The sequence below is a fragment of the Calliopsis andreniformis genome, chromosome 9 (genome assembly GCF_051401765.1).
Source record: "Calliopsis andreniformis isolate RMS-2024a chromosome 9, iyCalAndr_principal, whole genome shotgun sequence".
In the NCBI taxonomy this organism is placed as follows: domain Eukaryota; kingdom Metazoa; phylum Arthropoda; class Insecta; order Hymenoptera; family Andrenidae; genus Calliopsis; species Calliopsis andreniformis.
Genome location: NC_135070.1, coordinates 7,258,116 through 7,273,954, shown reverse-complemented (window position 1 = coordinate 7,273,954; position 15,839 = coordinate 7,258,116). Strand labels below are relative to the sequence as shown.

At 40.0% G+C, this 15,839-nt stretch overlaps 1 protein-coding gene across 2 annotated transcripts; it reads left to right on the top strand.

Annotated features, from left to right (window-relative positions):
- The first annotated feature begins 4,813 nt into the window (after positions 1 to 4,813).
- LOC143183184 (uncharacterized) lies at positions 4,814 to 15,839 on the top strand. Of its 2 annotated transcripts, XM_076384656.1 has the most exons (5): positions 4,814 to 5,242; positions 7,265 to 7,526; positions 8,279 to 8,586; positions 14,950 to 15,258; positions 15,620 to 15,839. In XM_076384656.1, the coding sequence occupies exons 1-5, from the start codon at positions 4,846 to 4,848 to the stop codon at positions 15,694 to 15,696; spliced, it is 1,353 nt and encodes a 450-aa protein (XP_076240771.1). In that variant the 5' UTR covers positions 4,814 to 4,845; the 3' UTR covers positions 15,697 to 15,839. The 2 variants fall into 2 exon arrangements, with proteins under 2 accessions (XP_076240771.1, XP_076240770.1); XM_076384655.1 differs by lacking the exon at positions 14,950 to 15,258.

Sequence of the window (15,839 nt, the reverse complement as noted above, 5' to 3'; positions counted from 1 at the left end):
TGTTCTGTCATGTGCTTTCATTGCCTCTTTATTTGCAATGCATTGTATAAGACGAGCCTTTGAGGTCTTTTTAATTCATTCTTTTACGTTTTAAAATATTTTCTCGTTTACTAACACTACCAGCATCATTGATGAAGACACATGTTTTCTACATCCACTTGGGAAAATCGCAGAGGGCGCTCGAAAACTAGTGGTTTTTCAAGAAGTCGGTATTTCAGAACATCAGCCACGAACGTTCGTGAGCTGCTCGATAAATTGTGTATATTCATTGCTGCTGAAAATTTATTAAGCCTGTTAAGTATAATTTAGTAGAGTGTGGAATACGCCTATCTAATATAGCTTTGCCACGCGCAAAGTGTGAGCCTCCTTATCATTTCCGTATCACATCCAACGTTATCGATTCAGTCTAAAACTAGATTACAATGCCACTAGTAGTAGGAATTAAAATTTAATATGTATCGAAAGATTTTAAATCTTGATCTCTCTGAATAATTAGGTATACTTCGATATTAGAAAATAATGATTAGTAATCATTTATAAGCAATAGAAAATGACGAAAAGATATAGTAGGTTGTATTAAATTATAGACATTTATTTTAACAAGTTGTCATTCATAGTAGCTGATGATAGTCTACAGTAATCTAGGGTAATTTAGCACACAGCAACTTAATTCATAGTAATTTACTATCGGTTGCGGTAATACATAGTAATTTGTGCTAAACTTTAGTGATTTCTCTTGTTGATAACATACGTGAATTATTACTATTATGCCACTTACATAATTACCATAAATTAACATTATTTGAATAAATCTGTATGCTTTCCTCATACAGACGCGTGACAAATAATTACACTATTTCCATTGCTCACTTACCGAACTTCAGTGATTGCATTCTTGTAGTTCTGACGAATCGTCGAATTTTTAAATAAAGTAGAAAGAGTTTTAACAGTATCTTACTAAATCGGCAATGTCAATCTCAAATTTTGAGACAGATATATAAAAAGCACGATGGACTTTGGTTCCATCTATTTGATAGATGATAAGATTTCACAGATTTGTAACATATTCTTTGCTTCGCACAAGCCTGAATGCTATATTGCAAAATTGTGTAACTCCCACAATTCGAATAAACACAATTCCAAATCATTTTAGTATTTTAGAATTTTTAAAAATATCACAGAATTTCACAAACTTTCAAAATCTTTTATAATATTCAAACTTCTAACACCTCATACAGCTCCTTCAAACTTCAACTTATCTAGCGCCCAGGGTATTACCACGAAACGAACTCGGAGTCTGTCTCACCAAATCGAAAACCAAAACGAAAAGTAAACCCTAGAATATTTCACGAAGACGTAGCGAGATCCAAAACATTCAATCCTTCGACCCATCAATCTCTCTGGCAGGCATAATCGAAATTCCAATACCCTATCAAAACGTTCCATCTTCCATCCAATCTACGTCAAAGATATCCCGACGAAGCTATCCCGTACATATCAATCAAACGGCAGAACACAAAATAATCGAAAGATCCTCAAATAACGCAACATCCCCACTACCGTCCCGACAGAGGCGAGGGTGCCCGCGCTAAGGCCAGGACGGGGAGGTCGCTGGAGGCGAACGATGCCGAGGATGGTGGCGGCGCAAGGGGGAGAAGCGAACGACGGTTGTAGCGGGATCGCTATAGAAGGGGGTAGGGCGAAACGCATCCCTGCCAGACCGGCCACCTGCCTACCAACCCTGTCTGCTCCACGACGCTTCCCAGTATTCGAGCGATCGCCTAGCACTCGCGCACGCAGATCCTTTCGGTCGGGGATGTGCGTTGAACGCGCCATCGCGTCGACTCGATTCGTACTACTGAACGTACGTGCTCGTGCAACGACAGCAGCGTGTTCGACCTGACGTTCGTTACACCGTGTAAGTGTCCTCGGTGTTCGTCCCGTCGTCGGTGCACGTGCACCTCCGCCCAGGACCCGCTGGATCCAGATGCGCGAACGAGAGCAACGTTGTTATCGTCCATCCGTCCGTAACGCCACCATTGCCTGAACTATGGATCCGCCGGGAGTCATTGTGTTGGTATCCCACGAGTACCCCTGAAAGTCCTGCGAGATACCACAGACGTGGCTGACTCTGCAGCATCTCGAGTCTCGTTGATGAGCTAACGCGAGAGTGGATGTTGTAGGCTGGACGAGAGAGGTGGATGTACACGCGTTGTATGGTCGGTGGAATACATGATGGTTTTGTAATTTCGCTGTGCTTTGGAGGAGAAGCAGGTGGTGGTATTTTTGGAGAGAATAGAAGCGTGATTTTGAGGACATTTGTATGGAGGTATATTGAGATCGTTGGGGTGGTTTAGTTTCACGTGGTCTCTGGAAGGAGATCGTTCCTTTATGTGTCAGACTCTCGTGGTTATCGTGTTTGAGTACGTCTACTTGCCTGCTTAACGTCGAAGCATATTTATGGCTGATTAAAGGAAAGAGAGTTTTGCAAACAGCGAGGCACTCCTGTCGACTACCCATTTGCGCTCCTTTTCTTTCTGAAAACCCTGTCGAACAGTTCGTCGAGGGGGCTACAGCGAGGATGTTCTCGTGCAATCAGTGATACACGAGTTTAACACACTTTATTCGAACTACACGCTTCCGACAGACACGTAATTAATCAACGGTGGCAAATGAATAGGAATAGATGAACGTCGAGCGAAGAGAAAGTTATAAATTGACGAAGTTATTCTGAACTGTTGAAAACTCTGTGATGAAAGGGTCGCAGACGCTGACCGCATTATCAAGCTGCATCGTTGCAGCTGAATCCAGCAAGCGGTTGAATTAAATATCCGTCTGTCGCATCGATAAAGCACCGCTAACAGATTTCTTTTCTCGCGTATTGATCTTCGTCTCTTGTCGACCCTTTTGCACAAAGTTAATGAAATCGATTAATGAAACACTCGTTCGAACGACGGAGCGTAGCGCGAACGGTGTGCGTCATTTATTTATCGCGTAAGTCTTGGCCCGTATTTTTAGCGATCATTTAAGGTGGTAGCTTCCCTCGACCTTTACCTCTCCCAACTTCTTTTCGAATTTTTGAAAGCACACTTGACACGAACAACCGTCTCTGTTTCAAAGTGAACGCTGGCTGACATGGCTACGCGTTTCGCCCAACCTTTGTTTTACACTTCACAAAAGAACGAGGTCATTAGGTGCGCGAGAAATCAGGAAGGGTCGAGGGAAGCTGGCCACGCGAGAATAAATTACCGCGCTACTCTCGTAGAAACCATTCTTTTATTTCGAACGACCACTACGCTGGACGATTGCTCGTAGCTCTATATCCCGTCGATACGTCGTCGAGCTCTACTACTTAGTTTCGCGAATTGCGACCTCGTGTACCGCGTTGCTCGAGAATCCATTGAAAAGCTGGGAAGCAATTGTTTCGTTGCTCGAATGACCGCTTGGAACTTTTGCGCGGGGTGGAACGACCCTGAAGTGGTGAAAAATATAAACGCTCTGTTAGGTACAATTAATCACATTGAATCCTCGTGAATTGTGTATAAACATTGTTTTGCGAGATGATTTAAAATGGTACTAATTCGAGTTAAACCAACTGAGAGGACACAGTGAACGAGTGAATGAACTTTCAGTGGTTATTCGCTTGAACGACGCGAAAATTGAAAAACGGTGTTGGGGACTCTTTGAAGTTTATATGAAAAAACGAACTATGTGCTGTTCCGACGTGTCTTCGAAGGATTAGTTAATCCACAGGAGAAATGGAAGAATAATTTGCAGTAATCGACGATCAAGATGGAAGTCGAACGAGATATACTAAAGCACGCTTGTCAGATTCAATCAGAATGGACTGAGTTGTCAGATAGCACGATCCTTTTGATAACTGTTGTTAGATAATCCGTGTGATGGGTCATCGATTGATAAAAGCTGAAGAGTGACTTCAAGAGAAACGCTTGTTAAAGATTCAAGCTCTTCATTTAAACGTAAAAGGATCTTCAATCAAGATAAGCTTATTCCAATAGTGCATGAAGCTTAGCTGGATTTGTGCACTGAGAAATGACAAGGATTAGAATTTTCTGAAAATAACATTTTGATACGGGAGTAAGCAGGTGGAAGAACAAAAATGATTCTGACAGAGTGTCACCATACTGCCTCCCTCGTTTTAAATAAAATTCGTTTTTCGCTTCGCTCCTATGGTGTACAATAACTCCAAAAGAAAAAAAAATAGAAAAATATTTGCAATTATTTTCATTCACTTGCGTCAAGCTGAACGAGCAAGAAAAAACATCTTTAAAAAAAACAACTCGATGAAACATCTGCCTAACGAAAGCAAGAGGCCATCTCAGAAATTGCAGAAAATCTACTTACGCTTCATTCACTTCGACAAAGATGTTCGAGCAAACGACGTAGAGGAAAAAGGCTGGGAAGAAAGACAGCCTCTCTAAAATACATCAACAATCGTCTCGAACCCCATTGGCCACGGACCCCTGCCAAGTCTAAAAACATTGACCCGTTAAATTTCACGGTTTTCCCTCATCCGCTGAAATCATCGTAATCAAGAAGATCAAAGCGACGGTCGGTGAAAGAACAATTTCCTGTCGCGCGAAAGATGAAAGCGAGGCCGCGAGACACTGTTAGATAATTGGATTCATGCTGTCCCGGTCTATCCGCAACCTGTCAGTGGATAACATCGCGGAGGATAGGGGCGCGGGGGAGGGGGAGCCGAGGCGCAAGGAGGTTTCGTGACCGATCGGTCAGCGGGCTCACGGTGAGTCCCGCGACGAGTCTTGCCGCAAAGTGACCACCATCGAAGATGGTGGGCGTGATGTGACAACTGTAGGTGAAGAGATGACGGTGACTCCGTCTACGTCCGATGTCGCTGACAAGGCAGTGTCGACGGACGATTGTGGCAGCGGAATGGAGGTGGCACGTCTCGAAGCCGTCCTCGCTGCTCTGGTGGAAACGAAGGTGGAGGCGATCAAAGCATCCTCGACTTTGAGCAAACGATCGGGCAGCGCGCCTGCCAGCCCCCGACGGCTCAGGCTGACTTCCACCTCGACTGCCTCCTCATCGCTGAACCACCACTACTGTCATCACCAGCATCGAAGGAAGAGCCAGCCGCATCACCACCATTGCCACCACCATCACCATCATCATCACCATCACCGTCGCAGGAGGCACGACTCGGCGCCCTGCGATGAGTACATCGAGGACACCGAGCATCATCAGCACAATTTGCATCATGGTAAGGAGGGTTTTAGAGTATATAAATTTTGAGGGTATAATTGCTGTGGGTAGCTGGGGAATTCTGACTTTTCGAGGGGATGTGTTTTGGAGCAAAAAGGTGTACTTTGGTTTTCGGTTCATATGTAAATTTTGAGGGAATAATTGCTGGGGGTAGCTGGGGAATTCTGACTTTTCGAGGGGATGTGTTTTGGAGCAAAAAGGTGTACTTTGGTTTTCGGTTCATATGTAGATTTTGAGGGTATAATTGCTGGGGGTAGCTGGGGAATTCTGACTTTTTGAGGGGATGTGTTTTGGAGCAAAAAGGTGTACTTTGGTTTTCGGTTCATATGTAGATTTTGAGGGAATAATTGCTGGGGGTAGCTGGGGAATTCTGACTTTTTGAGGGGATGTGTTTTGGAGCAAGAAGGTATACTTTGGTTTTCGGTTCAATGTTCTTTGAATTATACTACAATCGGTGTCTAATGTGGATTATGGTAATTTGAAATTAAAGTGACAATACTGTGAATAGGAAATTGAAATGATAAGAATCTGTGACAGGAGTCTTCGAAGCGTAGGTAGAAATAAATTGATATATCTGGTTCTTAAAGAGTCAAAGACGAAAATTTGTCTAAGCAAGAGATTTATAGTATGCAGAAGATTGACTTAATAAATAATTATTCATATTAAGTGAATATCTATAATTGACACTATATATACAATTCACGATATATTAAAATCCTTTGTGCTGTGAATAAAGCGTACCGATACGATTAATATGGATTAGATAGCAAAACTTTGAATGAATTTTTAATCAAAGCAGTGCACGAATTTAGTCAAGCCTTTGCATTTAATCTAAATTGTTCAAAAGTAATTTAAATCTATTTAAATTGAATAGTTCACGGATCACAGAAGTTAATCTCCTAATACCACCTCAACGTCAGAATGTTATTAAGAATGATAGGATAATGGGATTTGAGATGAAATAGCATATGGAATGTTACTGTCAAGGAACTGACATAACAGGTGAACGTATGAGAATACATGAGGGGAAAACTGTTCTCTTACTGTAGGGATCCTTTCAAACTTATCAATCTCCATACACCTACCTCTAAAGAGTTTCTCAATATGCACACTGTGAATCCCCATTTGCATCATACTTTCTCGAACTTGCAAACTCGCATATGTTCATATTACGTAAATGCATCTGGGTCTTTTTGTTCTACTTTGGGGCTATATATTTTATAAATTCATTTTCCAGAAATTTTACTTTTCTACAAATAACGTTTTTGTTAATTATTGGTTTTAGTAATTAAATAACTATACCTATTATTCATCAAACTAACTGGATTGTTCTTCAATCTTTTCAGTCCCATAAACCTTTATATTGACTTCATTCATTATATTAGTAAATTAGAACAGATTTGTCTCAAGTTTAACACCTCATCTAAAAATTACTTAAAAATTATATCTAGAATTGTTATCATTCAACTGGGTCGTATTACTGAAATTTTTCAAATTGTCTGAACTGTCTTGTTAGTTTGCCTGTGACATTTCGGGTGACACAGAAATGGTAATGGGACTCTAGAGCCTCAGGGAACCAGGCCACGAAAATACCTACATCGGATAATAGATCTATGCTTGTACCTCACCTGTGTTACAACTTTTCAAATTACGCCAGGAATACAGAATAAACAGAGATAGAAAACATGCAATATAACCAGCTCTGGAACATAATAACTCGCCATGTTTTAATTCTAAAAATATACTTTTCAATTGTTTACGACTGTCGGCGCAATAAGAAAATATTTAGATCGTGGTTAAAGGAAGTTTAAAAAAGAACTGATAAATTGCTACCTCTGGCAAGTGAATTTTTCTGCTCGTAGTAGTGGTTCACGAAGCGTCCCCCACTTAGAAAACATTTAATAAGGTCGCACACTGAAGCCCATGCAAAGGATACGAGATGAAAGGAATTTAATTAATACGCGGTATAAATTTAACACGTATTTCTAATCACGTATAAAGGAAACGTGTATGGCTGCAGGTAAAGGAAGACGAAGAGCATCGGAGAGTCCACGACGTCCTAAAAAGAAGCGCAAACACTCGAAAAGTCCGCACATCCTTCACAGCGTAGTTCAGGACGTTCAAACTGGCCGCGATTCACGTTTCGAACTCCTCGGGATAGATGCCGATCAGGATCTCGCATTGATCAACTTCGAAAGGGCTCGAGAAACTCTTAGCGACTCCTGCGAATATCCGCAGTTGCACCGAAGTGCCTGCTACTTTTCCCAAAGTACAGCTCAATTGTGAGTATAGCCAATCAACGCGTCATCTCGCCCTGATAAAGCTAGCTGCAATGCTGACGATAACGTTGAGACACTCACTGTATCCGAAAACCTCGAATACTGTACGATATTTCTACTTTTTCATCAAAATTAGAAATTCTTTTACTATTAAAGTAAAGAAAAATAAATTACTCCATACTTAAAAAAGACAGTTCTAGAATATGTGAAAAATTGAGAAAGGTTGTTTTAATCACACAAAATTGAATTTCTATCGAAGAATCCAATAACATACTTCGTCCAGTCTGTTTCTAAAATGACTTTCTATTAAAGCCATTTTGGCACACTGTCTTCTTTAGATATTCAAATGGCATAATTCAAGAAAAGGAAGGTGGAAAAATTCTTACATAATTGAAGTAACCCAAAAATTATGAAAAACATCACAGAAGTATTCCCAAGCTAGTTCAAAGCCATAAAATTGAAATATTAATACAAACAGGTAGAGCCGACCTTTTCAGGCGATCCCTTTGCACTCAAATAAAAAATGTTATCGAGGTCATAAAGTAGCCCGTGAATACTACGCAAAACCTTCGATAACAATATACCATACCATACCATAATATTTCATACCTGGTCATATAGAAGTCCAAAGAGAATCACATCAGTTGACTGTCAGGCATCGAAGCTAGCTATTATCGGTGATAGCGCTTCATCGATTTTGCAACTCGTGTTGTCTATTATAAATGAGTGAAAATTCGCGATGTTTGTGCTCGCAGAAAACTTCACTACGACGACGATGATTATCTGGCGTTAAACATAGCGGACGAGTTAGAAGAGGAGGAGACGTTAAGCGGCGGCGAGAAGATCGTGGAACCTCGACAGAAGTATCATCGGCCCCGCAGAAAGCGAAAACAAAAACGGCGGAAAGTTAATAACGTGGGCCCTCGAGAAGAGCTCGTCGATCCTGAAGAACTTCCTCCGCGCGCACGTTGGACGATCGTCGCGACTGCTTGCCTCCTTCTCGCTATGTCTTTGCTGTTGGTCGGGGTCACGCTCAGAATGGCACCGATTATAGACGACATGGGTGAGTTATGAACTTCGAAATATTTGTCTTTTCAAAGTTTAGCGAATGCTTTTTGGCGACCCTTGCGTGCAAAGGGTGGAGTAAGTCAGAGGGGTGGCAAAGTTAGAAGTTTTTGATAATAGATCAAAGAAGTGACGCGAGCTTTAAGTGTCAGGGACATTGAATATTTTCAATTTCTCAGTTGTTTTATATAGATAATTATTGAACCACCAGTGAAGTGTTTCGTTGCTTCAAAAATTTATGGTACTTGAAAAACGTTACCTTAAAGTAATAGTAATACGTACTCGTAGTTTTTTAACTATCACGTAACCCTCGTTATATGAAAAGATTTGATATAATCAGAAGTTCTGTACAGCGATCGTATCAAGTATTTCATTTCGAGATATTATTTGAATAATTAAAACAGTAATAAAAGTTAAAAACCTAATTTTGTAAGATTCTATCTACTTCTTACGAGATTCAGGTAGGATTATAAAGTCAGTATAATTCTTTCGTGAAACAGATAAAAATAAAAAATATCGTAGTTTAGATTAAAAATCCAGTCGCTTAGGTCAGAGAAATGAGCTTTGGGGCAAGCTCGACAGTCCCTTAAACGTGCTAGATTTATTCGCGCAAGTGGATGTCACGACCTTTCCCCAATTAACCAGTGGGATGGTGTGACAGTCGATCGTGCCGTTGCAAGTGTTCAGAGTGAAAAAGCACTTCTGTTTGAGATTTGTGTACCATGAGCAAGCACGTACACATACATTAAACAGAAGTAAGCGTATGCAACATCCGAGCTCGAAGGTGGTTCGTGCCTTTAAATTAAAGGCGCACGTCTGCAAATCCTCCAGTCAGTCGTCGGATTTTCGCGGTGAAACCATGCCGGGACTTGATTCTAGAATTAATCGTTCGAAGTTTTCAGCATTTGCTATTCAAAGTGACGGACAAACCACGAGTGCTCGAATAGCAATTAAACAGTGTTTCCTTTCAAGTTACGGTCGTGTCAAACAGTGCTACTCTAAACTGCTTCTCTTTATAACATCGTTTTCTCTTTAAGCAATGAATATTTCCTGTAATTAGGTACAGTTTAACAAAGCTTGTAGAGACACCTCAAACGTATCGGTTTCCCTAAAACTAATAGACAATTTTCAAGAAAACCTATACGATTCAGCAGGCTGAAGTAAACCTAGTAATAAAATATCGTTGAAACATAAATCAAAGAACCATTGGCTTATTGATATTGTATCATTAGGAGTCAGCTGAATGTCTTATCTGTAACCAGTGAATTATAATTTTCGGTATACGCTATCGATCAATCATGTTACACATTAACCGCTTTGGGGCTATATTAAGAACATGCTGGTCCATTCAAGAGAAACAACGTCTCTTTCAGTGGAAGATAGGCAAAAGTAGCACGTACTAAGCAAGGGACGTAGTAAATAGTTACAAAAGGGGGATACGTTTGCTGCTGGTATCAATAGAAGTCTTGTGATCACTCTTGTGACGAGTTCCTCACGCAACGTTCGACGCTCTTTTGTGACGCATTTACATCATTATGCGCTCTCGACAAGCAGGTCAAGTCTGTACATATCCCGTTTTGTGTTAGTGTGCATCAATAAAAGAACGAATATAACCTGATCGTCATCGACAAGCTTTTGGCAGAAACCACACCATTGATTCCAACTGGATCATGTATCGTGGGCCTGTTCCTCAAGTTTCCATGCTTCTCGACATTACTTCCGTTGACGCACATTGCACGCCAGAAACATATACCACTAGTTTACAGTTCAGCGAAAGCGTATGTCCTGGATAAAATTTTCAGAATTGTTCACTGGAGAACCTTTGTTCCTATCGTTTCAGATACTTTTTCGGTATCCTACTCTTTTAGAATCGTCGAAACTTGCGTGTCGTCTGTCTTCGTACCTGAAGTTACATGAGAGCGAACGATCCTTTATCGATCGATAGGGATATTTGTGGTAGATGCTGGAAATTTTGCTAATTAAAAATTTACTCTCAGCAGGTGTGTGGTAGGTTATATATTATTAACGTATATTAGTGACCAGATGTGTGTGATGGTTATCAGCTTCTGTAGGTAATTTCGTGCATCAGTGCCAGTTCAATTGCTCGAGAGTTACGTGGTATTCAAATGATAAATTTGGCAGTGAGTGGAGTCATAATATCTCCACCCCACTAGCCAAGTTTATAAGCTTTAGATATCTTCTGTCGTATTCCAGCAACTTTCGTTCCTTCTGTATCAGAGAGATGAAAGTGTCACTACTGACTCCGCGTGGAACCAAAATATGGTGGAGTAACAGCGAGGCTATATCACACAGAAATCGATTCTATATACAAGAAATTTCAAAACTGTAGAAAATTGTTCTAGGTCCTGTGTACCAAGTTATTAAATTTTTCATACTTTCAAAACTGTAGAAAATATGAAAAATTTAATAGCTTGGTACACAGGACCTATTCTATATTAAATCATTTCCCAATAAACTGATATATCATTCGATTTTAGAATAGATAACCGTGGTTATTAATAGGATAGCTCTAGTCAATGTATTTCCAGTTGCATTCCATGCGGTTGTATCACCTGCTATACTTGTCGCTCCGCTGTCCCCATTTCTGGAACATCGTTGACACTATTATGCGAATGTTCATACAACAACGTGAGCTCTTATGCGCTAATATTGGTCACGAATACACGAGTATCATCGATTATCGATATCTGACTTGTACAATAAGAAGGATCGCCGAGTAATATACTAATCAGACAAAAACTTCGGGCCGCTTCTCAATATGTATACGCCGTCTGGGTCTGTGGGTGCGTATTCGATCCAGTTCATGCATGCACAGCGAATGTCATTGAGACACTTAATGCATCCTCAATGCAATGCAGAAGGACAGAGTACTATGTACACTTCTTCAATCGATATGCAGGCCGTTGAAATAAGGTGCCGTGAAATTTAACAGATTTTTAACACTTTCTGGGTATGATTAAAGATATTCACAGAATTGATAAAAGATTATGAAGTTCACTGTGATAAAATAGGGATTATAGTCTCTAAGGGAATATAAGAAATCCACAGAAAGAATGTGAGAAACGTTTTGATCTAAACGACTTTTTCTTCTGAATTATGTATCTTTATTTTTTGTTTTGATTTTTATATATTATTCACATTTTTGAATAGTAGATTATAAAATAATAAGTATATTTCATAAATTGCAAATTCCTACTAAATTCAAATGCAATCACTGATTGAAGGAGGAACATTGAATAAATTTATTCAATGAAACAATTCAATGCACCGAACAAGTATTTACGATGCGTCTCGTCGAATCTCCACGAGAACATAATCACTGATTTCCCAACAATGAGATTTTCTGGTTGAAAATGAGACCAAACGCGACGTCATTCGGACGAGGTTTCTTCAAAATCGATACATTATTTCGTGAGGACATCTGTTCCAATGAAAAGCGTAATTTCTCCGTCTATATAGGATAGCTGACAATATAAAGGAAAACGATTGAAATTACGACTCGAAAAATGCCTTTTTATTAGCACGATGAGTTTTATTACCGTCACAAATATAAAATATAGCCGCAGTCCTTCATGCTACGCGTTCCAGCATCACGCGAATTGAAATGATTGGGACCCAATGGTGGTGGGCGTGGATTTTCTAAATATTTGGCCGAGTATGTTTATCGACATGTTCGTAGCGCCTACATACGTACGAGCAATTTCACAGGCACGAGCACAGACACGGACGCAGCCGTATACAAGGAGGAGGGTTGAGGGGAGGAAAGAGACATGAAAAGCGGATAGCTAGCCTGCTAGATCCGTCGCTAAAAATACACGTCGCAATAAACTCAAGGGTGACGTCCACCACATAGACACGACATATTTAGCTGCCCTTAGTTATACTTTCATTCTCCTTCTTTCGAGTTGCCATTTAAAAAAGACCTCTTTCGCGTCGATTTGAATCTTTTGTGCACCAGCTGCAGAGATTTTTAGCGAACCGTGGGACACGCGTGACGCAAAAGTGGCTGCGGCTGACACAGCAATATACGAACGTAACCCCCTGAAATGTAAATACGCTTCGCTGGGGGAGAATTACGAAGTACTTGAAAATTAGCCGCAGAAATTATGAGCCGTCAGGAAGGGCATGGAACGAAATATGTTCTAAAGTTTTTTTTACGACTACGCTGCTGGTAATATTGTCGGCCGAAGTCACGCCACTTTTATTAGGTGCGCTGTAGAGACTCTACCACCTGTTTCTGTTTGGAAGGAAATATCACCGCAGAACTGTTTCGTAAAATTGATCGTTAAATTAGGCGAGTCTTGCCTCTGATATATTACAGCGTACCTCCGTCTAGTATTTTATAACTAATGTTTTTAAATAAACGGTAGGATATTAACACTGAGAAGACACAGGCCAGGCACGACCCAGGCAGAGTGTTGGACCGTTTGTGGACTCAGCACAACACAGTTTTGCATCTGTATCTCGTGAAACGTTCGTGTGCGCTCCACTTTCTTTCTGTGTTATTTTATTTCGCAGAAATGGACTTTAATAAACGCGACTGAGCTCGTTCGGTATTTCACGTTTAGAGACGATGAAAGCACCTCTGAGCAATCGCGAGCTGGGGTTAGGAGGGAAACTTATGCAGTACATAGCAGATTCTGGATACTTTAATCTGCGAACTGGGGAAAACAGGTTAAAATGTTATTTGAACGTTTCATGGCGCTCGGTAAAATAAACTGATTCGTAAGAAAAATTCGGTGTTAAGGCTGGAATACGAAATGAGAAAATATGGAGTTAGGTTAGGGTGTCTAGAATAGATAGAACGAAATAAAATTTTATTTCTTGTTTCTAATTGTGTCTAAACAATTTTAAGTGGACTACAGTTAACAGACAGGATTTAAAGCGAAATTTTATAGAAAGTGTGATAAAAAATGTGATAAATTTCACGTGTAGAGTCAATAAAAGCACCTCTGAGCAATCGCGAGCTGGAGTTAGGAGGGAAACTTATGCAGTACATAGCAATTTCTGGATACTTTAATCTGCGAACTGTGGAAAACTGGTTAAAATGTTATTTGAACGTTTCATGGCACTCGGTAAAATAAACTCATTCGTAAGAAAAATTTAGAGCCAAAGCTGGAATAGAAAATGAAAAAATATGGAGCTAGGTCAGGGTGTCTAGAACAGATAGAACGAAATAAAATTTTATTTTTGTTTTTAGTTATCTCTAAACAATTTTAAGCGCACTACAGTTAACAGATAGGATTTAAAGCAAACATATAAAATGTGATGAAAAATATGATAAATTTCAGAAATACAAAATATCTTTTTGGTTCAGCAAGTGCAATTCTTCTGGAAACATTACAAAGGACAATAAAGTGAAAGAAAAAAAATAATTTTAACAAAATAGTACTATACAATATTACTTATCTTATTTTAAAAACTGTCTACCTCATTTCGAGAATACGCAGTAAATTATGCTTAAACTGAAAACATTGTTTTCTCAAAGCTCTTTAAAAGTATGAAGTGAAATTTTTTAAAGAAACTATTCAACAGTATAATAAATGTATGAAGTGAACTCGACTTGTGATTAAAAGTGAAAAGGATTCTCCAAAAATGTCTGATCAAGCAGAATTTTCACAAAGGAACGACTCAAGCCACCAATTGTCCGTCTCGTCATCCGAGCGTACAACATTTTACATGGATGATCTGTCGCTGGAAACCCCTCTAAAGTCGTCTCCAGATATCTCTCGACGATTATCGAACCACTACACGTACCCTTTGGAGAATCACCCGTCTATCTGGCCATCGAACCAAAATACAGTTCCGCCACAGATGGACGATCACGCGGTTCTCTATTTGCCAAGCCCTGAAGAAGAGGCACAACAAAACATCTGTGCGCGCTCGAAAGCCAGAAGCCTGAAACGGATCAGAAATTGTTCGGAATTCGATCAACGAGCCAGTCGTCGTTGCAGCATGCAGGCCAATCGCTCGAGAATGAATCGCAACAGGCAAACACCGTTAGGTAGGAGACAATTGGGTCGTCAGATTTATTTGCTCGTTTTTTTGTGTGTTCTGGTTGCCAGTTACGTTTTGAGTGTTCGCTTCGAAACACCTGGCACAGATTAATGACTAATCGAATTCGTTAAACTCGTTGAAGTTAAACTTCTCCGTTAGCAAACTGGCAATCGAAGTTCATGAATATTACAGTAAATTTTGTGTTAAGTTTTGTGTTTATGATGAAACTTTTTGAAATTTATTTTTGTCATATTTCATGCAGAAGCAAACAATTGCTTAACTAAAGAAGTTAAGGTCGAAGAATTGAAGTTTATAGACGTAAGAGGATAATGATTATGACTAGGGAATAAATCTGCAGACGATAGAAGAAGTAGCACGAGCAGAGCAGCGAATTCACGAAGAGCAAGTACTGCTCGTAGAAAGGATTCAGTTCGACCAGTGAAGGCCGACGTGAAAGATGCAAGTAAGCTTGTGGAGGACACTGAGGATTTGGAGCAAGCAAGGCGTCATCGAAGAATTACTATGGCTGTCCTGGGAACGTTCCTTTTCCTCTTGGCGACGTCGATTCTAGCTGTTGTGGTCACTTTAACGCACAGCAGCTTCTTGAGCCCCGCTGTAGGCTCTAAGGAACTTGCTGAGCATCGATTCACACGTAAACAATCACTTAAAATAGTTTCCATTGAATCATTCTCGTTAATTCAATTTTCAAACATTTTCGTGTATTGTAGTAATTAATCATCTTCGGTTAAAATTGTTACGACTTTGTAAATAAGAAATAATCTTTTGTAATGAAAAATACAAAAAACATAAAATTTTTCTGACATATTTTTGTCAATCTGCCAAATGTTACTTATCTCAGCTTGTTAACCAGTACTAGCAGAGTTGAACCAGAAATAGTAACTACTCCTAGTCCATTTACCCTTGAATAAATAATGTATTGCAAAGTCAACGAATAGCTAAGTGCAATTAATGTCTGCGTCAACGATCTACTAACAAGCTGTTTATTTTTTCAGTGCGCAAGGAGAACGAGGAACTGTTAAATTCCCTCAACAAGGATTACACGGTGGAGAACACAACGGCAGGTTCCTAAGAGCATGCTCCATTGCTACAAGTGTATCTTGTTTTGCCGCGTCTTGGAAAATTGTTTGCCAAGAAGAGGAAACACAGAAAGGTATACGTTTATCGAGCGAGATGATCGAGCAGAAATCGCGGTGGGAATTTCCTTTCGAAGCA